Source organism: Mangifera indica, chromosome 6 (assembly GCF_011075055.1).
Source record: "Mangifera indica cultivar Alphonso chromosome 6, CATAS_Mindica_2.1, whole genome shotgun sequence".
NCBI lineage: Eukaryota > Viridiplantae > Streptophyta > Magnoliopsida > Sapindales > Anacardiaceae > Mangifera > Mangifera indica.
The window spans coordinates 2,104,253-2,130,057 of record NC_058142.1 but is presented as its reverse complement, the minus strand read 5'-3'; the positions used below and the strand labels follow the sequence as shown (position 1 = coordinate 2,130,057).

General features: G+C 34.3%; 4 protein-coding genes across 4 annotated transcripts; 3 read left to right on the top strand and 1 right to left on the bottom strand.

Moving 5' to 3' along the window:
* Nucleotides 1–988: 988 nt before the first annotated feature.
* Nucleotides 989–3,136, top strand: LOC123218872 (F-box/LRR-repeat MAX2 homolog A-like). The gene has a single exon (XM_044640527.1). The coding sequence runs from the start codon at nucleotides 989–991 to the stop codon at nucleotides 3,113–3,115; it is 2,127 nt and encodes a 708-aa protein (XP_044496462.1). The 3' UTR covers nucleotides 3,116–3,136.
* A 4,728-nt stretch (nucleotides 3,137–7,864) lies between these two features.
* Nucleotides 7,865–11,066, top strand: LOC123219238 (low-temperature-induced cysteine proteinase-like). Its single transcript, XM_044641064.1, has 5 exons — nucleotides 7,865–8,403; nucleotides 9,412–9,644; nucleotides 9,717–9,854; nucleotides 9,943–10,470; nucleotides 10,573–11,066. The coding sequence occupies exons 1-5, from the start codon at nucleotides 7,896–7,898 to the stop codon at nucleotides 10,717–10,719; spliced, it is 1,554 nt and encodes a 517-aa protein (XP_044496999.1). The 5' UTR covers nucleotides 7,865–7,895; the 3' UTR covers nucleotides 10,720–11,066.
* A 4,267-nt stretch (nucleotides 11,067–15,333) lies between these two features.
* Nucleotides 15,334–19,027, top strand: LOC123219776. Its single transcript, XM_044641759.1, has 5 exons — nucleotides 15,334–15,457; nucleotides 15,595–15,674; nucleotides 16,204–17,418; nucleotides 17,516–18,559; nucleotides 18,665–19,027. The coding sequence occupies exons 3-5, from the start codon at nucleotides 16,435–16,437 to the stop codon at nucleotides 18,701–18,703; spliced, it is 2,067 nt and encodes a 688-aa protein (XP_044497694.1). The 5' UTR covers nucleotides 15,334–15,457; nucleotides 15,595–15,674; nucleotides 16,204–16,434; the 3' UTR covers nucleotides 18,704–19,027.
* A 1,225-nt stretch (nucleotides 19,028–20,252) lies between these two features.
* Nucleotides 20,253–25,110, bottom strand: LOC123219490 (putative two-component response regulator ARR21). The gene is made up of 8 exons (XM_044641477.1): nucleotides 24,797–25,110; nucleotides 23,975–24,044; nucleotides 22,632–23,038; nucleotides 22,400–22,476; nucleotides 22,258–22,294; nucleotides 21,266–21,470; nucleotides 20,907–21,171; nucleotides 20,253–20,830 (listed from the first exon to the last, which is right to left on the bottom strand). The coding sequence occupies exons 3-8, from the start codon at nucleotides 23,008–23,010 to the stop codon at nucleotides 20,690–20,692; spliced, it is 1,104 nt and encodes a 367-aa protein (XP_044497412.1). The 5' UTR covers nucleotides 23,011–23,038; nucleotides 23,975–24,044; nucleotides 24,797–25,110; the 3' UTR covers nucleotides 20,253–20,689.
* Nucleotides 25,111–25,805: the final 695 nt, after the last annotated feature.

Here is a 25,805-nt window from a genome sequence, read left to right as displayed (position 1 = left end):
TCTTCTCTCTTTATCTTGTTACAATGATTTAATGAAACTAAAAATAAAGTTAACTAAAGATGAAAAATAATCACATATAAGCTTCTCAATATCTTCATTTAATAAATCTTACTTTTTTATTTATGATCTTGCCTTTTATTTTATTTCATTCTTTAACTATAGCATTAACGCTTTTTTATTTTAATAAATAATATAAATTATATTTCTATTGTATTTATTAAAGAAAACCCATATCATAAAATGAAAATTAATTTGATTTCAATTATGCTTGGCAATCTTTTAGCTTTTCATTCTTGGCCAAGGCCACCAATTTGTGATTCACTGTATGAAAATAAACTCTTCTTTTCTTAAGGCCACCAGTTCCCCCTTCCACACTCTCTCTCTACTCCTAAGCCACCAATTCCATGAGTATATCTTTATCTTCATCCTCAGAATTACACCTCATATTGCATATGAACATCTTTTCATTTCTTCAGTCCACCAGTTTCCACTACCCGGATCTTTGTCTTCATTCTGATACCTCCTTGTTCATTGATTCTCTCTCTCTCTCTCTCATGAACCACTCGTCTTCCATTTTTGAATCTTGATCTTTACCCTCACATACTGTAACTATCTTCTTCTCTCTTTTCTCAATAGTTTTGGCTTCTCTTTCCTCTCCACACCACATAAAAGATACACATTCATCATCTCTCTTCCCGTCTGCCACTAGTTTGTATATTTTTTTATCATGAATCTTTATCTTCATTCTCATTCCTCCTTTTCCTCGGTGCAATCTCTCTTGATCCCCTTGTATATAAAGACCCCATGTCTCGGGTTATGTATATTAATTTATCAAAGATATATCCGATCTCTCTATCTGTCCTCTCTCCTTATTATTGTCTTGTCAATATAGAAGATAAGATAGTTTCTTTATTAACACAGGAGTCCCATTGGGTTGTGTTTATTTCAAGAGTTGCAGCCAAAGGGCCTGCGATAATATTTTTCCAAAATGACTGCAACTCATGGCGTTCTTCATTTCAATGACATGCCTGATGTTCTTCTCTCAAAAATATTCTCCTTAGTTTCTGATACTCGTACTCGCAATGTCATTTCTCTTGTGTGCCGTAAATGGTGCAAGCTAGAGCGATCAACGCGCACGTCTCTCACTCTCCGAGGCAATATTCGTGATCTCTATCTTATCCCTGATTGCTTTAAAGCTATCACTAATCTTGACCTCTCTTTGCTGTCCCCTTGGGGACACCCTCTTTTAGACTCCTCCAATCAAGCACTTTTTCTTGCCAGACTCCTCGGTAATTCCTTTCCAGCAGTTGTTTCTCTAACCATCTACGTTCGAAACCCTTCAACCCTTTATTTTCTTGCTCCCCAATGGCCAAATTTAAGCCATGTTAAACTTGTTCGCTGGCATCCGCGTTTTAATGCTCCTCCAGGGTCTGACTTTCTTCCATTATTTGAGCATTGCCATTCACTTGCTTCGCTTGATCTCTCTCAATTTTATTGCTGGACTGAAGATGTACAGCCAGCGCTTGAAGCATATCCCACCATTGCTGCTTCTCTTTTTCATCTTAACGTCCTCTCTATCTCTGAGGGATTTAAGTCTAATGATCTTCTAGACATCACCAGTTCTTGCCCTAATCTCCGTGAATTGCTTGCTACATGTATATTTGATCATAGATTCATTGGCTTTGTTGGCGATGAAACTTTGATTTCTATTGCTTCAAACTGTCCCCGGCTTTCCCTTCTTCACCTTGTTGATACCACGTCGTCATCTACTACCTGGGCTGATCGTGACGATGACGGCTACGCACCTGAAGATGCTATGATCCGCCATACAGCACTTGGAGACTTCTTTACAGGTCTTCCATTGCTTGAAGAGGTAGTTCTTGACGTTTGTAACAATGTTAGAGACACTTGGCCCGCCCTGGAATTGCTTAATTCCAAGTGCCCACGGCTTAAGTCTTTGAAACTGGGCCACTTCCACGGAATCTGTAGAGCTATAGATTCCAGTCCAGATGGGGTTGCTCTTTGCAGAGGGCTGGGATCCTTGTCAATCAAGAATTGTGCTGATTTAACAGACTCGGGATTGATCGCTATTTCTCTTGGTTGTTCAAAACTCACCAAGTTTGAGATTCAAGGTTGCAAGAGGATCACAGAAACGGGAATGTGGAACTTTTCTCACATCCTTCGAAGAACTTTGATTGATGTGAAGATATCTTTCTGCAAAAATCTCAATGCTGTTTCCTCATTGAAGGCGTTGGAGCCAATTCAAGACCAGATACAACGATTGCACATAGATTGTGTGTGGGAAAGTGTTAAGCTACTAGAAGGAGAAGCCAGCAGCTCAAGCGCACTACCTAGTGTTAAGCTACTAGAAGGAGAAGCCAGCAGCTCAAGTGCACTACCTGCCGAATTCAACAATTTTCAAAATGAAAAACGAAGCCTCATATCGGAAGAAACAAGCTCGAACAAGAAAATGAAGCATTCCGACGGCAATGGTGGTGATTTCTGTACAAAAATTTGGGCTAATCTGCAATATCTTTCCCTTTGTATTGCTGTTGGTGAGCTGCTGATCCCACTACCTTTAGCAGGATTAGAAGAATGTCCGATGCTCGAAGAGGTTCACATAAAAATTGTAGGTGATTGTAGGCATCAACCAAGACCTTTACTGCCGGCATTTGGGTTAAGCTCTCTTGTTTGCTATCCTCAGCTTTCAAAGATGAAATTAGACTGTGGTGATATCATCGGATTTGCACTTACTGCCCCGGTCGGGCATATAGATTTGAGCATGTGGGAGAGATTTTACTTGAAAGGAATTGATGGCTTGAACCTCAAGGAGCTCAACTATTGGCCTCCACAAGATATGGATGTCAATCAGAGAACCCTTTCTCTGCCGGCGGCAGGATTGCTTGCACAATGTCGAAATCTCCGGACTCTTATCGTTCATGGGACAGCCAATGAACATTTCATGAAGTTCTTTCTCAAGATACCACCTCTCCGGAATGTACAACTGAGAGAAGATTATTATCCTGCACCGGAAAATGAAACAACCACAGAGATGAGAGTAGACTCGTGCGCTCGATTCGAGGATGCGCTCAACAGGCGTCAAATTCCAGACTAAAATTTGCTACTTATAGCGTAATTACCTGTCAATAAAACTACTTAATTATAATATATATATATATATATATATATATATAATACTTAATTAAATATTTAAAATTAGATCTATACGATATTATTTATTATTTATTTTATTTAATAAAAGATAAAAATACTGTATAATAAAGATACATTGGTTAAAATAATATTTTATTATAAAAATGATATATTACTATAATTTAAAAAATTATTAGATATTATTATTATATATGATAAAAATTAATAAATATAAATAATTATTATATTTAGTAAAATGTAATAAAAGAATACTAAATATTATTTTACTTAAATATCTTTAATTATAATTATTTTAAAATATTCTTCATATTACCCTTATATTAATTGAAAACATAATTTTTTTATCTTAAAAAATTAATAAGTAATGATAGAATTGGGATGAGATAAGATTATCAAAATTTTCCCTTATATTATTTATCATATTACTATTGATAATAAATATTATTCTAATAAATTAAATAAAATAATATCAATAATGTAATAGAAGATTGTGGTAATATACTTAATAAATCTAACAAAATAATATTATTGAAATAATCTTTGTACATCATCAATCAAACACCCTTTAAGTTAAGAAAAAATATAATCGAATCTCCTAAGTCCTGAAAAATATTTAATATTGAAAACACAACTCTAATATGAGCTTTTAAAGCCATTCGAGAAAGTAAGAATTGAAGTTTGAAAGAATCTCTCATTGGTGGTTGTTTTGGTTTCAACCTTTAAATTTGGAATAAGAATCAGTTGATATGTTATTTTTTGAGAAAGTTTTGTAATAAATGAGTAGAGCATACATTGATTCAAAAGCATTTCAATTAAGAGCAATATTATATATATCCATTTTAAGAACATAAATGAGTATTACTTTATTCTTAATTTAAAATCATTCAATCACATAATGATACATATAAGTATGTACTGAAAATAGATACAAATAATTTTATTGATCAATTAAAATATAAAGAAATTCCGGCAACAGTCAGCAATATAGAATTAGTAATTTGGTTTTGAGCTTATACACAAATTTAAAACTGATTCATAAAAGCAATAGATTTAAGCAAATTACCATGCTTAGACGTACCAAAATGACTTGAGATTCCTGGTGTATGTAACTACATTTGTTAACAAAACAGTAATTCAAATACAAACATTTTAAAAATGAAATATATTGACTTCATAAGATTAAGAGTAATAGAGCCTCGAGATCTATGTAATACATAGTTTTCTATGATTGCATTTAGGTTTCATATGCATTGTCTCACATTACTTGGAGAAAATATTTCTCCAAATGAAAGTCAATGTTATGGTTAAACCATATTTAGTATTGTTTTTGCAAAGATGCCATAGATTTGATAATTAAAAGTGAACACAGAAAGTCAGATTGCAATCAAATTAGACTGTTATATAGAGCATAAAGAAAGAGCTTTTATCCGAATTATTACCCAGGAACCACGAAGAAAATAGATGGATTTCTAAAGGCATACTTATTCACTATTTAAGGCATTCGTGGACCACCTAGGGCAATCTTTTTTTTTTTTATTTATTGGAGAAATCTTGTCGGACTTCGCTAGATTGGTAAATTCCCTTGGCACAATGCCCAGAGCCATTCTTTGTTGGTCGGCATAAACATCACAAACTTCCATCTTTATAGTTAAAAAATGATAGATTATTGTACCCTATCTAATTTTTTCGTTAATTTCAATAGTAAACATATATTCAAGTTTTTTTAATATATATATATATATATATATATATATATATATATATATATATATTAATTATAATTTTAAAAAATAAAAAGCTGTATATTCTTCATTTTCTGTATCACCTTCCTTGTCTCTTTCAATTTCTGTCAACTTTTTCCTTTTTCACCAATTCACACCCCACCATCCCTCAAATGCCACTCTTTCTTCTTCTTCTTCAATCTTCATTTTACCACACCTCTTAATACTCCCCACCTTCTCTTCTTCTCCATCTCTAATCTTCAATCACAAAATCACAGCTGAATGAAACCTACAAATTGTTCCAACACCTTCTTCTCCAATTCAAAAACTTTCTTATTCTCCTCTATGTTCACTATCTCAAATAACTTGATTATTATGTGGTTAAATTTTTTAATAGATTATTGATTTGGGTCGGAAGTTATTTGAATATGGTGACAATTTCTTTGTGGACTATGGCCTTATTGTCCATGGTGGTTTGTGGTTTGGAGAACTCCATTAGTCATAACACTTGGCATGTCCTTAATGATACCCCTCGCAATGTTGGTCGAAATGGTTATACACAGTTATCACTACATCCTTGAATGCATTCATGTAGCCTCATTTTCCTTGTCAATATCTTGCTTACTACATTCCTATGCTAGAAATGAAAACTTTGCCAATAAAGTTATAAACTAGATTAAGGCATCTATAGGCATCAATGACAGGAGAATCATAATAGTAGCAACAACTTAGTGTAAAATTCTTGGATTAGATTGTAAAATACATAAGGTTTTGATGTATCAAGTAATGTTTTTTTTTTTTAAAATTATTATAATGCAAAATGTGAATAAGGAACAATGGTGTGGTTGATGGTGGCAAAAAGGTGGTGGTGGCGTCCATGGTGGCAGTTTGATGAAATGTTCAATTTAATAAAAAAAGAAATTTCCAATAATATAATGAATAGTAAAATAAATTAATATTAGTAATATTAATAATGTTACTTTATCGTGGTATTTATGGAAGTTCAATATATTTTGTATAGGGATGGACTTATTGTATAAGGGGGTTGGCCAGTGAGTTTGATTTCAAGGCCCAAACATAGGTCACTCAGCTTATGAGCCTAACATGAACTAACATTTAATTAGTCGTATTGGTTGTGGGCTATGCTTTTTGAGAGGGGCAGCGGGCCGGGTTGCAGCGCCTGTCATGTCTACAAGGACCTTTGTCCCAATAACCTATTGGTTCTTTTTTACCATTTTCTCTATGTTTCAGTTATCTAATTATCAAATTTCTTCAGTAAGCCCATAGAACTGCAATCCCTAATGTTGATCCATAATCGTAAAGATAAGGCCAAAGGACTACCTCATCATCTCTATCAATGAAAAAACAATGCCTTTTTTTATAGATAAAAACTTTAAAACTCTACTAGAAATAGTTCTGACTTTCTTATCTCATTTTCAGAGTTCATCATCGTTAAAGATGGTCGTTGATGAGGAAAAAAAGAAAATCTAAGGATTTGAAAGGTGAAATGATTTATTTTCAAAACTTAAAAACGTTGAGTTATCTGAAGAATAAAATATGATAAAATTTTAATTTTTTTTAATAAATAATAATTTTACCCTTAATTCTAACTGAGATTTTTAATAAATTTTTTAAAAATAAATATTTAAATTTGTAAAAATTCGTAAGTGTATATCCATTTTTACATCTAAACTTCAAGCCAGAAATAATCCTTTGACGTAAAGATAAAACAACTATATATTATATTTAATACATCAGGGGGCTAGTATTAGCGAAGTGTGATTCCTTTTACACACAAGATGATAAATTGATCGGGAGACTTACAATTATTAAATTACAGAGATTAATTTCATCTTTGCATGGATATATTAAATTATCATATAGTCCTTGTGTTGTGTGCAGGAGGAGATCGCACTTTTTTATTATTATAATAATAATATGGCCTGTCACTCTTACGTAACTCCAACCGATATTTTGTCGTATCTAATAGGTGAAAAGACTTATTCCACCTCAAAGTTGGTCAAAACTTCGAATTGATACTTATTAAATAACGAAAATTAAAATTCTCACTTACAAAATTAATAAAATCAATTAATTTTAAAAATAAAATTATTATTTAATTTATAATATATTAAAAATAATACAAATTTATTTTATTTTTTTATTAGTTTAAAAAATTAATGATTTTTTATAATTAAATTCTAAAAAATTATATTTTTTCTTTACTAGATTTTCATTTTCTGAACAAAATTTTTCTTATACTCTCTCCCTTCTTTGACCTCCTCTCTCACTCTTGCATCTTCATCTTAATAAAAAAAATATATAATTTTTTAAAATTTAATTTTATAATAATTATTAATTTTTTAAATCAATAAAGACAAATTGAGAGAAGAGAAAATGTGATTATATATTACTTATTCAGATGAATACAAAGAGAATGGGGGTAATTTATAAGTTAAGCCACTACCATAGGAACCCAAATTTTTTACTCTCTCCTTATTACATTCATTGTTTTCATACTTATGTCATATAGGAAGACTTATCCATGGGAAGTGTTCTTGTGGTGGGAAGCCACCTTCTGTATAACAAAAAAAAAATTATTTTTTTCATATATGTTGCTTTAAGTTTGACTGTTAGACTTGTGAATCTCTACCCGTAAGTCAAACCTTCTGAATGGTGGACATATTTGTTGGTAGGTAACAACAAAATTATTTGAACATTAATGTTGGTCCTTCTTCATCATACTACTGATATTCACAGTTGATTTTTGCAACTACCAGTCTGCCCTCAATCCCGCCAATTATATTTTAATTTTCAACTGTTAGTTTGGTCTCTTTGGAAACAAAGTTTGGTCAGCTAAATCAAGTATCAATGGGTGTGGAAATAAGAAACACCGGTGTTATTCAGCTGACTGGTAGGCCTTGAAGACTTCTAGCCTTTTCCTTATATTCAATTCATAATGAAGGTAGCTCAAACAATATTGGTAACCCAGTTGAAAATATGGGTTCCCAAAAACTTCAATGTGCTGTTCTCTTCTTGATCTTTGCTACACTAAGTTGCTTCTCTTCTAGTTCTAGTTCTAGTTCTAGTTCTCATCTCCCTACTGAGTACTCCATTGTTGGACGTGATTTTGATGAGCTTGTTTCGGAAGAACGAGTCATCGAGTTGTTTCAGCGGTGGAAAGCGAAGCATCGAAAAGTGTACAAGCATACAGAAGAGGCAGAAAAAAGATTCAAGAATTTTAAGAATAACTTGAAGTATGTGATTGAGAAGAATGCAGAGCGAAAATCAGGTAAGGGGCATGCTGTAGGGTTGAACAAGTTTGCGGATTTGAGCAACGAGGAGTTCAGGGAGAAATATTTGACAAAGATTGAAAGGCCTGCTGGAAAAGCATTTGGCAATGTGAAGAGTCGAAAAAATAGGAAGGTGGAATCATGTGATGCACCATCAAGCTTGGATTGGAGGAAAAAGGGAGTTGTGACTGCTATTAAAGACCAAGGCGATTGTGGTACGTTTTTTATATATCCTTTTTAAGTTTACATCATGATGTTATTTGCTGCTAATTTCCAAGTCAGATGAACTGAAAATTAGGGGACTTGCTTTATCTTTGAGCTGATAAAAGGCTCCTTCAAACTTAAGACCATAAGCTGTTGAGTTTGGGTTGACATACTTTCAGTCAACAAAGGCCCCAGTTCAGTAAATATTATGCATCTAATCTGGCAAATGAACAACTTTCAGGCAGTATTACTTCATCATTTAGTGATTTTCAGAAAATTCAATTCTTATTGCACAGTGGATTTTTTTTTTTTGGTTCTTTTTCCGGCAATAAAGTATATGAAATAGTAAAGATCGAAGGAAGTGATTCAGTTGACTGCTAGGTATGGTGTAGTCAGATATTCAGTTTCTTACATAGAATTTTACTAATAGACATCCAAAAAATTAGCTTCAACCCCAATTGACGTTTGAGATAATAGGTCCCAGAAAAACCCAACTTCTCTGGAGTCAAATTAGAGTGAAAACTATGGTACTTGTATAAAGATGAGTAGGGAAACCTGATGATGCAGCTTAGTGGTTCCGGATTTATTAGAAAAGAAAAAGTTAGCATTGTTATTGTTATACTGGAAAACTCAGCTTTCACCAAACTTGTGGGATGATACCCAACAAAGCCACGAGCTACAATATTAGTGACTAGACACACCCTCAATGCAACTTAACATGTAGATAGAAAGTCTTGTCCAAACTAAAATTAATGACCTTCTATATTACATTTCATTTTTAACCCACCCATGTGTGCGTAGAGAATCAATAACTTCTTATCAAATTGAGTTAGATAATTATCAAATCTCCACATCAAACTTAGCTGTGAAACCTTTCTCATTGTTATGACCAATAAATACCATTTTCATTGCTGAATTTTTAGCAAGCTTGAAGCTTATTTGATAGAAGCATAACATTCAACATATTTCAATAGCACTTGGATAATTTCTTTACTGTTTGTATGCATTTCTCTTCACAGGAAGTTGTTGGGCATTTTCTTCAACTGGAGCCATTGAAGCGATAAATGCGATAGTCAATGGTGACCTCATTAGCCTTTCAGAACAAGAACTTGTGGACTGTGATACCACCAACGAAGGATGTGATGGAGGCTACATGGATTATGCATTTGAATGGGTTATAAGCAACGGTGGGATAGATACAGAAGCCGATTATCCTTACACTGGTGTGGATGGTACTTGCAATACTACCAAGGTATTCATTTTTCTCTCCATCTTTCTGCTGAAAATTTTCCCTGTCTAATTTATGTTCTTTTAATATGATCAGGAGGATACCAAGGCGGTGACTATTGATAGTTACACAGACGTAGCAGAATCAGATAGTGCTCTATTGTGTGCTACTGTTCAGCAACCAATAAGTGTTGGTATGGATGGCTCTGCTATTGATTTTCAACTATATACTAGTGTAAGATTTTGCCCCATGGTTGTTAGCTATATATCTTTGAACATTTTCTATATGCATCCGGTGGATTGAAATTATGTGATATGATCAGGGCATCTATGCTGGTGACTGCTCGGATGATCCAGATGAAATTGACCATGCAGTTTTGATTGTTGGTTATGGTTCTGAAGATGGTGAAGATTATTGGATCGTTAAGAATTCTTGGGGAACAAGCTGGGGAATGGAAGGATATTTTTACCTAAAAAGGAACACTAATTTAGAATATGGTGAATGTGCAGTCAATGCAATGGCCTCTTACCCCACCAAAGAATCTTCTGCTCCAGCTCCCTATTCGCCTCCACCACCTCCTTCACCACCGCCACCACCATCACCTCCACCGCCGCCGCCACCTCCACCATCCCCGCCTCCACCACCACCTCCCTCGCCTTCACCATCTGAATGCGGGGACTTCTCATATTGCCCCAGTGATGAGACTTGTTGTTGCATATATGAATTCTTTGATTACTGCCTGATCTATGGATGTTGTTCATATGAAAATGCAGTCTGCTGCACTGGAACTGACTATTGCTGCCCTAGTGATTATCCTATTTGTGATGTAGAAGAAGGACTCTGCCTCAAGGTATACAAATTCTACCAAGTATTTAATAGATTAAGGCATCATAGACAAGTTAATTCAATGAAGTAAATGAAAGTAACTATTTTTCTAATGTTTGTTGGGCAGAACTCTGGAGATTACCTGGGAATAGCAGCAAAGAAGAAAAAGATAGCAAAGCACAAGTTCCCATGGACTAAATATGAGGAAGCAGAGAAGAGGAAGATGTATGAACCTCTCCAGTGGAAGAGGAACCAATTTGCTGCAATGCGCTAAATGAATGAACAACATTTTTAGTCTCTTTTTGAAGTTTGATGGTTGTGTGACTCTTGCTATTTCCTTTTTTTTTTGCTTCAGAGAGACATTCTCTGAATCTGCATTGCACATTTGTTTTAATGGAAATTAAACTTATGCAGCAGGCAAAACTGGAAAGATAAACAGGGAAGGTTTTGTTTCTCTAAATTGTTTATTGGAAGCTGTAATTTGAATTTCTATTGGGAATAGCTTTGTTTCATTTAGATGTCCTGGCTTGCAAGATTGTGCAAATGCAAGCCATTTCAGCATTGTTTTTAAAACCTTGTAATATACTAAGTGAGGTTTAAAATAAGTGATCTGTTACTGCATTTTAATTTGTTTTATTCTTACCTAAAACCAACATATATAAAACACAACAGACTAGCTGGAACGTTCAAGGTGTTCAAGTCTGCTTGGTTGCTATAAAGACTGAGGTAAGATTGGGCGTCCATCTGTGCGGTTGAAACTGACCCTATGGAATCAGCAAACCCTTCGTGCATATTGGGCGTATTCAATTTGATTGAGTCTATTTCACCGGTGTTGGAAAAACTGGATTGTGTGTTAGCTTGGGCTTGTAGGTTGGTAATTAAATGGGGTTGAGTGGTGTGTGTTTGGGTCGAAGTAGGTGGTAACGCTTGGGCCAAGGTAATAAAAATTTGGGTTGGATTGGTGGACAGCTGTGTCTGGTGGGTGGTTTAAAATTAGGCTGTTTGGTATGTGTTTGAAATAGAAAAAGGTCTTGGGCCTGAGTGGGCTATGGTATTTTGTTTTTGGGTTGACCTTTCGGGCCTCTAGTCTAATTTCCATTCAATCACCCATATTTCTTCTGTATATTTAAGTCCTGTCCATAACTTCTTCTAACATTTTAGGACCAAACAAAAATTGATGGCAACTTCTCAGCGCCCAGGACTTTGTTCACCGCAAAATACCTTTTTCGCCCTAAAGATACACCCTAATGGTCCATCACCAATAAAGATTGCCAACTCCAATTGTGGATATTGTGTATCATGCTGTCCAACTCTTGAATTTTCGTCCGTTGTCAATTTTTTTGTCTCCTAATACATTTTTTCGATTGTTATCTTTCTATCAATATCATTTATTTATTTGTTAATAATGAGGGTTGTTCATTTTCTTGATTACCGTAAGATATCTCTTTGTTAATTATTATTTCTCTCAACTTTCTAAGATACTCTTTTACCGTTTCTATATAACCTTTTAAATTCTTTATTCTTAAAGTTAATATTTTCCGATTTATATCTGTTTCATCTAACCTATTCTTTGCAAATTCAAGATACTTCTCTATCCTATCTACTTTGGTATTAGGAAACCAATAATTATTCAATCCTTAACCAATGTAATTAAAACAAATGACTGGAAAATGCAGAAAATGGTGATAATTTGTATTGATGGTTGGTTATGTTATAGAAGACATCAGTTTCTTACATTAACATCACCCATAAATATAAAAAACTAACAAAAAACACTTCAGGGTCTGGCTACTGCAAGACTAAAAACTCTCAGAATTTTCTAGCTTTCCAGAGGCTAGACACTCTTCTTTAATTAGTTGAAGCTTCCCTGGAAACTCAAAACAACAAATTTTCCTCCTCTACCTCTCTTGTGCCTCAATTTATTACTTTCTTTCCCTAGTTATAGCCACGTGACCTTCTTCCCTTGAGTAGTCCTCATTTCTTTTTTCATTTGGCCAGCAGTTCCATTGTCTTTATCCCCCAATTTGTGTGCCCCCAATGTTATAGATACCTGATCCCAACAATGTTTGTGCTGCAGTATTCAGCCTCACCATGTCAACTGATCGAAGCACTATGGCTTAATAAAGTAAAATGAATTTTTTACTTGCTAAAATAATCACTTCGAGTCTTCATTATCCCTCTCTTTATCCTTCACAGTTTTTATCCGCCTGTGTATTGAACCTTAAATACAATATGAATATGACAGTTGCACTGGTCACTTGTTGAGTAGATACTAAAATTAACCACTAAATCCATCCCAAATTGACAAAGATTCTGTTCCCATCTTCACATCTTGTCCTCCTAAAATGATGCTGGTGGTTCAGCAAAGTCCCTATCATAATTTCCATCATATCTTCTGTTTGAAACATGAGTGGAGCTGCTATATCGTTTTTTGTTGCCAAAATCATACAATTAGGTCAGCTCAATCAATTTCCTTAACTTCACAATGTGGTTAATTATAACTCAAGACATAACTGCCGAATTATGCAAATCCGATGATCAGGGAAATCCAGGTCCCTTGTTCTCTTGAAGCAAGTAAAGTACTAAGGTGCAGTGAATCAATCACACATCAAATCTGTTAGAGGCTTAGGGCCCGGACTCAACTCCTCTCCAACGGTTGAATACATACCATACAAACCAGGCAGAAGCAAACCCACATGGGTCCTAGTGCAGTTTGGCTCAAAAAGAACCATACTCGCCATGTGCACTTCTGTCTTGTCGACATCCTCTTTGGTATCGGTTTGATTGAGATGTCCCTACATATAATGAAAATGGTTGGTCTCATTAATGTATTCGACTTCTTATCTATCCACATTCTCCTGCGCAGGATCAGGAAAGTTGTCACAATCCTAATCTAATAACAAATAACTTCTACGTACGTACAAGCAATGGTAGCATAGTCAAATTATCAAGAAGAAATATTAGTTCCGTTCAATTTTTTTGCATTGAATATGCAGACAGTGTCAACATAAGGTTGATCGAGATTCGAAATGGTTTCAGTAAATGATAATTTGTTGGCACAGGTTTAAGGTTGGATAGTGAGTGAACGGCCGAAATTTGCAATCTTTTCCATAATTTGTAAGGAGGATGGTGATGAGCAATACAGTCAGGCTGGGCTCTCCTCTTCTTGACATGGAGTTTCCCTTGAGCAAATGCTGGTGGGGCAAGATTTTAAAAGCAAAAACAAAAATTTAAGCACTTTCCTATGTTCAATCAAAAATGACATTTGCTTTCAATTGTATATGTACATCTTAATCTTAACAAATAAAATCAAAACTACTACATATAATAATATATTTTATTAATAACTTGTCTGTGGCGAGGAAGAAGGCATGAAGCCATAAAATCCATAAGATGATGACAAAGATTTCCCTGAATTTATTGGGTATAATTTATGTTGACTGTCAGTCTGCATCTATATACATATGATTCACAAAGACAAACACATTGGCGTAATGGCATGTGGCATGGCCCATCAAGGGGACAAGCAGAATGGCAGACCATGAGGCATCAGAATCACAAGAAGCAATCTTTGAGGGACGTAAACATGGCTTTTAAAATTTGCAGGCATGTGCTTGAAGATAGTGCTCTCCGCAAGTTAAGGCAGTTTTGAAAGAAAATGGCACTGTTTAAGCTGATTTGGACAAAATTTCTGGTAGGTTCCAGGAGATGATTTTAATATGACATCTTTTAGTTAATATTTTTGCGTCAACACAATCAAGAGTCAATCCCGCACACCAAACGTAACTTTAATGTGTTAAATCCACCGTTAAATGCGTCTTAATTTGAAACAGAGTATTATTATGGGGTTAGGTATAGTGTGCTTTCAAAATAATAACACCAATCAATAATGGCTAGGGCAAAAACGTAATTTCAAATGTTAGAGGGTTTGACAAATATTTATAATTTTAAAATTAATTTTAGGTATGACAATAAGGGATAAAAAATAAAACATAACAAAATGAATAGATACATTTATTGTTTCTTCGTTAATCTACAATATGAATTTGAATAAAAGAAATTATATTTAGATTAACATCTTATTAGAAGATTGATATTGTGTTATACAATTAAGATAAAAGCCTCGTTTAATAAAATTGTAATAACAATCTTGTCTGATAAAGAATCTTTTATTGATTGTTTGTTAAATTGTTTAAATCTTCGATTAAGTTTTTTTACTGTAATCTTCGAATTAAAAAATTACTTAATCTTTATTTGTTTGTTATTGTATTTGGTTACACTTTGAGGGTCCACATCTAAGAGAATTTTTGACAACACAATAATAGATATGGTAATCAACTTATTTCATTTCTCTTAATTACAGATTTAGGAAAATTTTAGTAGTTTATAGCTTCCCATTAAATTAAATTATAAATGAATGTTTGGTATGTACTTTGAATATGCACATTGATTTGCTTTATTCGTCTACATTTGGTAAAGAATGGCCCTAATTGACGTACGTGATTGATGGTGCATGGGATTAAAAAAAGGGCAAAAAATAAAGTGGGTTGGTCCACTCTAACCAATGGACAAAATTTACCAGTCCGGTGGCTTAACAACCCACTCAGCTTTCTCAACTGTATGTCCGTGACCCCCATTAATTATTACCCATTCAATCACCTTAAAAATCAATTTAATATTTATTGCTTGGGAAATTTCCCCTGTTAATAGAGAGAGAAAGAATGATTAGATTATAATAAAAAAAAATTTAATACATAAATTTATTAGTAAGAGCATACAGTTAAGATTTTGGCGCGTGCAAACGGCTTTTTGGAGGAAGCAAAGCGCCAACAAGTTCATCTTCCGGTCAGATTCTCTCTAATCTAAAGTCTACATTCAATTTACACATACGCAGGCACAAAGCTAAGACCCCAAAAAAGCACACTCTCTTGTCCTTTTTCCTTCTTTCCTTTTTTTGACTTTTCTTTGGGTTTACTCATTCCCTTAACTCTCGGCATCATTTGAGGACCCAGGTAACAGTTATCTTCTCTCTTACTATCTTTTTTTTTTTTTTCCCTTTAACAAACTACTTCTTCTTCAGTGTTAACACCTTGCTTTCCTTGTTAACATTCTTCTTCTGCACCACTTTGTCTCTGTTTTTGGGCTACAGAGCTTGTTCTGAGTTCATTACTCTGCGGTGGACTTCATAGCGTCGGATATTAAGTTCCCACTAGATGTTGTGGTAATGAGGTGAGTTTGTGCTCATGAAAACATTTATGGGTTTAGTTTTGTTTATGGGTAAAGTGACTTTGGTGGAATAGATAGAAAATTCACCTCACTGTCTTTAATGGCATAGTTATGTTCATTTAATAGAATTGTACTATTCAAATTACTCTGGCAAATGAATGAAAATTATTAAAAATTGAGTTTTGGATACAAATAACTGGTTTTGATATTTATTAGAGTAAGTTCATTTGGTTGACTGTTTGGCAGATCTCACATAATGGAAAATAAAGAATCGCAGGGTCTAATCTAATGTTTGTTCTACCTCTAGATAGCAACCAAGAAGGCAAGAATAATAAATTCCTAGCTTTTGAAGCTTCCCATATAATTGCTCGCTTAGGGAAAATATGTGCCAGATTAACATAAATTCTTTTTAATTTTTGTCAGATTCTTTCAAATAGACAATTTTTAGTTAAAAGTCCTTTTGAGTATTAGTTAAGATCATTTGAATGACCACTTGGTTTATCTTATGATGTTCCTAACATTTGAGGTACAGAGCGGTGAAGATTTTTCAGTCGGTGAGCTTAAAGTAAAAGAAGTGGTGAAGATTTTTCTGTACTAGTTAGTTCAATTGAATGATTGGATCTCTTTTTGGGGCTGTACAAGACTTCTTAGGATGGTATTGTGCCCACACTGAGTGAAGGGTGGGGGGGGATTTGGTTAAGTTAGTGAAATTTGAGAATACATAAAGAGGTGGTGTTGATAATTTGTTCTGCTGTTAAACGAGATGGAGGAAAGAAGGTTGAATTTTAATGCACCACTTTTGTCAGTGAGGCGATTTGCTACATCAGTAGCATCTTCAGAGGGGAAGAATGGGAAGAGAATTGAGGATTCACGGCTCAACAGACGATATACGATACCATTTTATAAGTCAGACTTGAGTTTGGAGCAGGTGACAGAACCAGTTGCAGTTCCATTTTTGTGGGAGCAGACCCCTGGACAACCAAAGGATGGTGGACCTGAGACTCAACAACTTGAGGAGGCTTCTGTTACTCCAAGACTTCCACCGCAGAGAAATCTGGATATTATAAAGTATCCTTCGGAGAAAGAAGTTGAAGATAGGCCAAAAATTGAGTCCTGTTCTTTGATTGACAGTGTGACTAGATATGATTGCTCAAAAGAGGAAAATGAGGAGAAGGAGAAGTTATATTTGGAGGATCATGATGAAATTTATTCTGATGCACTTGATGCACTTTCTCCAACTGATTCATTCTCCATGAATTGCAGTGTCAGTGGTGTAAGCGGGTCTGATGGTCAGGTTATAAATCTGTCAGGAACCTTTTCTACGGACTCACAAACTCGAGATTTCATGATGAGTCGTTTCTTACCTGCAGCCAAGGCAATGGCTTTAGAACCACCTCACTATGCTTCAAGGAGGCAACCTATAGCAGTTGAGCAACCAAGACAGGTTCTGAAGTTGGTTCCTGAAGATAGGAAGTCTCCTGTAAATGAGTCTATTGTCATACAGCATTATGGTGAAGATGCAGTCGCAGATGAAGAAGAAAGTGAAGATGAAGTTGATGATTCTGGCAATCTGTCAAGCAGAGGTTGTGGTTTGTTTCCACGGTTATGCTTAAATAAGTCTTTTTGTCTCTTAAATCCAGTTCCGGGTTTGAAGGTCAGAACCCACTCTTCAATGTCTTCAACCTCTGAAGTCAGAAAGTCAGGCAAAGCAACGTATGCTGAATCTCACGGGCAAACTATCAACAAGGTACTATTGAATTTTTTTCCTATTGTTCAATGTTCTTGCTCCAACTAATTGAGATTGCACTGATTTCTAACATGGTTATGTTCTTGTATCTTCTCAGCATTTCAGAGATTCGGTATATAAGCATCCGTTAGATGCTGGAGTTCAATCACCAAAGCTAATATTGGGGATTGAGAATAAAATGATCAATGGTTCCAATCGGTTTTCTTGCTCAAATGAGCAGCCGATGTCAAATAGGTCATCTCCCTGCAGGCGTGGAATTTCCCCCTACCGAAATGAAAGACCTCCGTCTCCCTTTCGTGGAGTGGGGTTTCTTGGTGTTCCTAAAGAAGCTGAGAATACCAGAGCAAGTAGGTTTAATTTGTCGGACAAATCTAGTAGTAAGTCTCATGAATTGTTTACAAATAGACTGAATTTGCATACGAAAGCTAGTAGCAAGTCTCAGGAATTATTTCCCCATCAGAGTTCTAAAACAAGGGCAGGCTCACTGAGCCCTGCAGTTGAGAAGACACTCTATGTAGATACTGTAAAATTTGCCAAAATATCGAGTTCGAATTCAATTTCCTCAGATAACAAGGGGCTAATGGACCCAGTGCGCGAGAGTTTTGAAACCTCAATGCGAAGAAGAGGGATGGAAGAAACTACTAGGATGGAGTCTTCTTTACAAGATGTTAAGTGCCTTAATATTGCCAAGGGAGGGAGCATATCAGAAACCAAAATCCTGGGTTCCATAAAAGCCAATCGGTCTTCTTTCTCAGGAAGATTGCACCGTGGAGGTGCAGCAGATATGGTGGAGTGCTTTGGACCAGATGAAGAACTCAATCAGGAATGCAAGTCTTTGGAACTTGTAAAAGTTGTTGATGATGGAAATCTAAACAGTAGCAAGGATCGGAATTTAGAGAAAGATTATCCAGAATGTTTTAACAGTGGTTTCGAGCAGTCGCCTCTTCCTCCACCACTACCACAAAAACCTTCCGAATCCTGGCTTTGGCGTACTCTGCCTTCAATGTCCTCACAAAATTCCTTTTCGGCTTCATATCACAGCAGATTTCATCCTAAAAGGCAGGATTCTTATACCAGTACTAAGTGGGAAACAATTGTAAAAACGTCCTATTCACATCATGATCACAAACGTTACTCAGAGGTAATGAATCTACAATTTCAACTTCAATGGTATGTTTTCCTAGAACTTCTAAGTTTTAATGATTGGATAAAAGAGCTAACCTTTGCTTATGTGTTTCCTTGACAGGAATTAACAGCCCACTTTTCACAGCAAACGATAACATGAAGTTTGAAGATCCTCATCAAAGTCCTTGGATTACTGATCTGTTAAATCCTTCCAGTGATTATTTTTTCTCCCGGAAGGTTATTTTCCTATTGCTTCTTCCTCTGTATACTAGACCAGTGGTATTGGTGTGCCCGGTTTCAGTAACCGTATTAAACTTCGTAAGTCTGTGTGTGAATGTCTTCTGCATTAGTGTGTGCTAATTCAGTCAGGTCATATTCAATTTCTTGGAATGGTCATAAATCTTTGAAGATCAGTTCTCAAACATTGATCTTCCTTTATACTTTGTCCGCTCTGGAAATGAATTCCGATACAGATTCCTGAACATTTACAGCTGCATATGCTAAGTGCATAGGTAGGTTTAGTTTTGCTTGAGTTGCCATTGGAGAAATTTTATTGTTAGTCCATAATCTAGTTTTATTATGGGGCTTGCCAGTAATTAGACAATCAAACCTCACGAATTTACTTCAGTAGCAGAATAAAAGATGTCGACACGCCATTTTTTGGTCCATGTAAATTCCAACTGTTGCTATCTGAAATTGGTCATAGTCCCTGCATTCAATTTCAATTATGTAATGTTTGGTGGGCTGCTAAACTACTGCATCTACTGGTATTGCATTGACCTGAGAAGCTCATTTCTATTTGCCCCGTACTCAAATACGATTAAAGTCGTATAAGATCCGGTCCGGTGCAATGTAAAAAATTTTTTAAACTGAGCTAAAAAAACAATTTGAAAAAATTTTAAATTAAATTAAATTAAATTATTTTAGATTTTAAACTAAATTAAACTAAAAAAAATACGGTTTAGTGCGATTTATATTACGGTTTGAATTTATTAAAAATATTCACTTTTAAATATATAGTATTTAATATATAATAAATAAATTGTAGTTACCTAAAATATAAAGTAAACATTTAAAAAATGATAAAATAAATATAAAAAAATAAATGGTTCACCTAATTGTTTATTAAAAAAATATATCAACTATGATTTTTTATGTATGTATTTAAAAAAAATATGGATTACAATTTGATTCTGTTTGAAAATCATTTAAATCGTAACTCAAATTGTAAACTATTTTTTTTAAATTTATTAGCCCTAACAAAACCGTTTTATAAACTAATTTAAATCGTAATTTTTAAACAATTCAATCTGATTTTATTATTTGAACTGAATTATACATATTTTTAAATACTTTTTTTTTCTTTTTATAGGTTTATTTTTATTTTAATTAAAATAATAATAATATTGTTATTAATAATAAAATGGAATTTCTTAAATTAGCAGTAGGCCGAATCAGTTGGAGAATGGGCAGCTCCAAATCTAAACAAAAAGCCCACTCCACCGAAAATGGGCCTATTGGGCCATTTTGGCGTGTGCCGTAAGCATTCGTCATCCTAATTAATGAACGTTAAGTCATTACCTAACCCTCCGGGCTTGACTTCTATTTGCTTCAAATATAATTTAAGGGCAAATCAAGAGAAGAATTGTCTCTCAATTTAATAAAATAAGCTCTTATTCAAACTAATGAAGAATACCAACATATATTCTAATATTTAAAATTTAATGAAAAAAATTAATACTAAACCCACTTTCCATGGCCTTAATTATCTCAGTTTCTAATCTATATCAAATAAAATTACACATATAAGTGCCACCATCAAAGAGATTATCATCTTGAATACTAGATCAATTTACAAACCCTTTCTAGGGTTTACTTTAATCATGCAAAACTGCTATATTCAAAAAAAAAAAAAAATCATCACCATGCTTGTAAATGGCTCTAAGACAAAGTACCTGGAAAGGCCTCACTCCAATGATTTTCTTCAAACACGGTCAGATCCTTAATAAGTACTGAGCTTCAAATGGCCTTTCTGTAACGTGTTTGTGTGTAGATGTCTGGTGTAATTTGGTTTTGGAGAATCTTTATGCATTTCTCCCAATGTTGTCGATTGTTATTGATTAACTTTTGTTTCCTCGAATAAGGGCTAAGAAAGTGAAAGCTTAGTGTTAATTTCTTGAGTGTTTTTACAATGAGTCTTCTCCTCATCAATTCCAACTCTTTGGCTCAGTCTCAGTTGCAGGTCTGGCAGCCATTCCTTCTCCTTTGATGTTTTATCTCCATTCAACTGCAAACAATGCAGATATTAAGTTTGGGATAAATAGAGTTTTATGCTTTGTATCTCAAAAATCCAACATCTTTACCTCAAGGCAAAATGTAGGTTGAAACTCTGGCTTAAAGCTATTGAAATTGCCCACAGAATCATTTCCAAGGTTTCCAAGAGACCTCGGCTGCATACTTGAAATATGATTGGCCTTCCATCGACTGTTAATCATTTCCAAAGGAGGCCATCTCTTTTCCTCAAGAAATCGACTAGGTCTCAATGGCTCAATCCCCGATGCATGATCTTTTCCTAGTAGAGAATTTGACCTTACTCTTGCTAGGTCATCAGAAGCCCACCGTCGTTGCCTTCAAGTAGAAAGAAACAACTCTTAAGGATATCCTACTAGCGGGGATGATGGATTTTAATTGAGTTAATCACAACTAGATGTTAATTAATTACCTAGAAAAGTTAGCTCCGAAGTGTACAGGTCGATAGGAGAGAGGTGTCTGCGAAAGGCTGTGATTGTTTCCATGAAAACTTGTGGAGAGAGCAATTCCACCATTCTCCATTCTGAAGTGTTGATGAGGACTGCTCATAACCGGCTGGTGAAACATATTCCGGAAGTTGTCTCTACCTTGCATCGTTCTATATGAATGACTTAGCACTGCATAACACAAACCAAAATGCTTTATACTTAAATTCTCCAGGATTTGGCTTAGATTTTCTATAAATTGTTCTCTCCATTGAGCAAGGTACACATATCAATATTTTCCTTTTTCAAACCCTAATGGTATCAATTAAATTCATTCCTGAATTAGTTTACAGAAAAAAAAAATTCATGCTTAGTATTGGACATATTACTTCTAAAATGAAACTGTTTTTAAAAACCCTACAAACATTTTCTGGGATTTTGAAAATACAGTGTTTTTTTTCATGAACAAATTCATAAAAAAGAACAGTTAGATTCAACCTATTTTAATATGATTACTAAAGCCTAAAGGCCAAATTAGGGCATATATGTGATCATGAGATTATTCATAATATATTCCTAACCACAACTTAGAAACATTAAAGTTAATTTGTTTTTTCATTTCTTTTTTTTCTGGAGTACTAATCAGTGACAACCCTAAAATATGCAAGGTATTAAAATAACATTATTCTTATCTTAATTTTATCTTAATGTTATCAACACTAATAAAATTAGTCTTATCTTAATTTTATCCTAATGTTATCAGCGTTAATAACATTAATCTTATCTTAATTTTATCCTAATGTTATCAGTATTAATAAGATTAATCTTATCTTAATTCAATCTTATTAGTAAAGAATTGTACAATCATTTCAAGATTTGGAGTCCAATTATAAATTACTTGATAAAGATCATACAAACTACTAGCTCAGTCATAATTGCATAATAATATGATTTAAAAAAAAAAAAAGGCAAAGATCACCTTGTCCAGCCTCATCAAGCTTCTTACTTCGATACATCTGGTGCATGAAACAGATTTGCTCAAACAATAAATTAAGAAATTAAAATACTGGAACAGAAAATCAGAAAAGACTAAATATAATTTCCATTTTCTGAATTGGCACCTGCAAGTGACTCTTTACATGTGCAATGCTAAGTCCCCGCACATTCATTAGCTGAAGAACCAATTTGGGAGTCGCCTCTGCTCCAATTCCAAGAGAGTGGAAACTGGTAAATAAAAAGGAGAGACACAATATCTTTCTCTTGTATTTTTACTTAAGATCATACAGGAGAAGAGAAATATGTGAATAAACTTGGATAAAAGTAACAATAAAATATGCATCAAAGGAAACTTACTCTCTTGTCCACCAAGCCTCTCAACAGCATGCACAAAAGAGAGATGGAGCTCAGGAGTCCATCGGAGGCGAGGCATTTTTGAGCGGATGTATTGCCTTACAGGCCTTCGTTCATTTCCTCCCTCATTTGTGAGATTATTATCTGAAGAACTCCCTTGTGTTCCTTTTTCATCATCTTCAACACTTGCTTCTGTAACCCTGGCAAAACTATCACCCTCTTCACTGCTGGCCTCTTCATTCAAGTCAAAGGATGAACACTTTTGGGAGGACACTCCGGATGTGTTTTCAGCTTGTTCCTCAGTCTTTTCGCTCATTTCTTGACCACATATATCTGAATCTTCTGCCATGGCTGTCCTCAGTTCCCTTGGACCATTTCTCATATACGTATATTTCTTCAAAATGGTCAATCTGCTAAGTATATAATAGAAAGGTTGGAAATTGTCAGAAAATGAATTTGGAAATTGTAGAAAGTTTAATTAGCCAGGCATTAGAAAATATGAGCTTTAAGTCAAATAATGTTGGCATTTCTCAACCATCATTTAATTAGTTTTTTGAAAATCTATTTTAATTAAGTCTAACATTCAGGTAGCGGCCATGCCATGGAAATAGATGGATACTACATTTCTTATTCTTGATGTATATTGAAAAAAAAAAATACACTCTATAGCTAGCTAGGTCCTAGCTATACACACTGACACTGAGAATTTGAATGGCCCGTATAATAACTTAATTATAGAAGATTACCATATACGACCTCCATTTTTGCTCCTATGTATGCATGGCAGCAGTTATATAAAAATTCCGGGGGATGCTTTTCTTACGAATCCTAATAGCAAGGGCATTGACCTGATTGTAATGAAGAGAGCTAGTATTTTGTATTCCTTCATAGCATTTCAATATAGGAGGTAGTGTCTTTAAATATTAATTTCCTATCGTTTATGGCAGTAAGCTGGCATATTTTTAAGCTAACCTAACCCTTTTAAAATTTATGCAAATTCGCACAACATTTGGTAGAAAATTTATTGGTGGAAACTCTTTAGAACTGCACCAACAACCCATATAAATGGAAGTGTGTTCATTACTGATTTTGATTCAAAGGATTTACATTTTGCTTAAACAACATCTACTTGATTCTCTTTTTACATGAATCAAACAAAATTACACATCAAATGAATCTGGCTTGCAGTGATTTTCTAAAGTTCATGCAAAATTAAAGTTGGAAAAAGGGGGAAATAAAGAAGGAATGAACAAACTCAATCTAAAGGCTCCCAGCCGTTTAAGGTAAAGAAAATAGAAACGCTAACAGACTGAAAAAAGAAAAAGTTCATATTATGCCAGGCTTACATGATTACAATTCAATGCTTGAGATACATATAGGCCTATCCTTCTGCTTCTCTTCAACTCTTCAATTCTTCTGCACCAATTTGTCATAGATGTCAATTAATGGTTAATTTTTTATGGTACCTACTGAACTTATAAAGCTGAAAACCCTAGAAAGCGTGAACAAAATTGGAAATTATGTTAATAAAATGATCTACATAGATTTTTATTATGAATATGTTGCCAAAAATTATTTAAGTTGTGATCTGTAGGCGCTGCATCATAGAATAAGGCCTCTAAAAACATCAGGATTCTTATCTGATTCTTTCAGTGATCTTATGTTCCCATAGAGTAACTTTAAGAATTTAGTGTTAGTTTCAACACAAATGAAATAACTTATGGCTGTTTGCAAAAGTTGTGAGAACAAAAAAGTAATTGTTGGGCGTAGGTTGACATTGGAGCTACTGTGTGTAAAGAGAGAAAAGGCCATTCATCGAGAAGAAACATCTTAACTCAATCAGAATGAATATAAACTTTTCTAGATCATCAAAAGATATCAAGAAGAATAATATCCAATATATTGAAAGAATTTTAGAAAACTAACAAATTCGCCTAATTAAGATCATATAAATATTATGTTCTTTTCTTTTGCCAAAAGGGTTGGAAAAGTGAGAGTAATCTACCTATAAACACAAATTTTGCAAAAGGAAATTGAGATTAACTTTTATAAGTCAGTAAGAGCTTGAAGTAGATCACAGTTAAGTTAGCATAAGAAACCTAAAAAGAGTGAAATTTGTCACCACGAAAACAAAAAACTTCTCAATTTTCCTTCATGTCCATACAAACCATTTATTTGAAGCTAGCTAGTCTTCTGTCTCCCCCTTCCAAGTCGTTGATGATCAGAGAGATTCTAAACCCTGTCTACATTCGAACAGATCGCAAGACCATGGTAACCTGGTATATAGACTGATGTGGCTTGATTTCAGACAAATAAAAGAGAAAGAGGGTGAGGGTGAAGGTGAGAGAGAGAGAAAGAAAGACAGAGAGAACACAAGGCGCAGGTAATGTATTTTTTTTCTTGGAGATTAGGATGTTTTTGTTTCGTAATTGAACCTTAAAATTGAAGTAATCCAAAATTTAGAAATGTATATTCTAAGAGTCTTTCATGGGGTAATAAAATAAACGATGTTCTGACACACACTACTAGAGTTCTTTATAATGAAATAAAATTCACATTCATGGATACAGATGCGATTGTTGAATATCATGTGACTAGCTAGACTCCACCCTTTTTTCCTTTGCCTGCTTTGACAGTTGTCCTGCATGTTAATTGTAAAATCTCTCTCCCTCTCTCGTGATTATCTTAATTGTTTGACCTCTACAAGAGACTCTTCTCAATGGTAAACAAAATTATTAATTACTCTTTTAATTTTATTAACCTCATCAACGTGTTCAAAGAAAAGTCGTGGGCCATTTCTTTCATCCACATTTCAATTCTTCCTACCTAAACAAAGACTTTCTACTTATATCACAACACTGTTTTCGTCTCCACGTATCCAATCGAAAAAATGGGTCGTTGATTATATATATACCAGATTTTTGTGGGCTGCAGATGGGTAGAGGACTCTAGAAGTTAGTCATTGTTGGTGGACCAACGTGTTCAAACAAAGTTGCATAGATCGTTTTCTGGGCATTTTTCTATCGCAAATGGTAAGAATATGAATTTTCCTGCATTCAAATTTGACAATATATTACTTAACATGTTTAATATATTAATAAATAACAAGGATAATGCCTGCACCTTGACTTTTAACTTTCACATTTCGTTGGGAAAGAAAAGGAAACAATAATACAT

What these genes read in the sequence shown, in the direction of transcription:
- LOC123218872 (XM_044640527.1), top strand. Translation starts at nt 989, where the DNA reads ATGACTGCAACTCATGGCGTTCTTCATTTCAATGACATGCCTGATGTT.
- LOC123219776 (XM_044641759.1), top strand. Translation starts at nt 16,435, where the DNA reads ATGGAGGAAAGAAGGTTGAATTTTAATGCACCACTTTTGTCAGTGAGG. An exon ending in ACGGGCAAACTATCAACAAG is followed by an intron (nt 17,419 to 17,515) that starts GTACTATTGAAT and finishes GTATCTTCTCAG; the next exon opens with CATTTCAGAGATTCGGTATA. An exon ending in ATCACAAACGTTACTCAGAG is followed by an intron (nt 18,560 to 18,664) that starts GTAATGAATCTA and finishes TTTCCTTGACAG; the next exon opens with GAATTAACAGCCCACTTTTC.
- LOC123219238 (XM_044641064.1), top strand. Translation starts at nt 7,896, where the DNA reads ATGGGTTCCCAAAAACTTCAATGTGCTGTTCTCTTCTTGATCTTTGCT. An exon ending in GTACTTGCAATACTACCAAG is followed by an intron (nt 9,645 to 9,716) that starts GTATTCATTTTT and finishes TAATATGATCAG; the next exon opens with GAGGATACCAAGGCGGTGAC. An exon ending in AAGAAGGACTCTGCCTCAAG is followed by an intron (nt 10,471 to 10,572) that starts GTATACAAATTC and finishes TTTGTTGGGCAG; the next exon opens with AACTCTGGAGATTACCTGGG.
- LOC123219490 (XM_044641477.1), bottom strand. Translation starts at nt 23,010, where the DNA reads ATGAGAAATGGTCCAAGGGAACTGAGGACAGCCATGGCAGAAGATTCA. An exon ending in TTCGGAGCTAACTTTTCTAG is followed by an intron (nt 21,172 to 21,265) that starts GTAATTAATTAA and finishes TTCTACTTGAAG; the next exon opens with GCAACGACGGTGGGCTTCTG. An exon ending in AACCTACATTTTGCCTTGAG is followed by an intron (nt 20,831 to 20,906) that starts GTAAAGATGTTG and finishes CATTGTTTGCAG; the next exon opens with TTGAATGGAGATAAAACATC.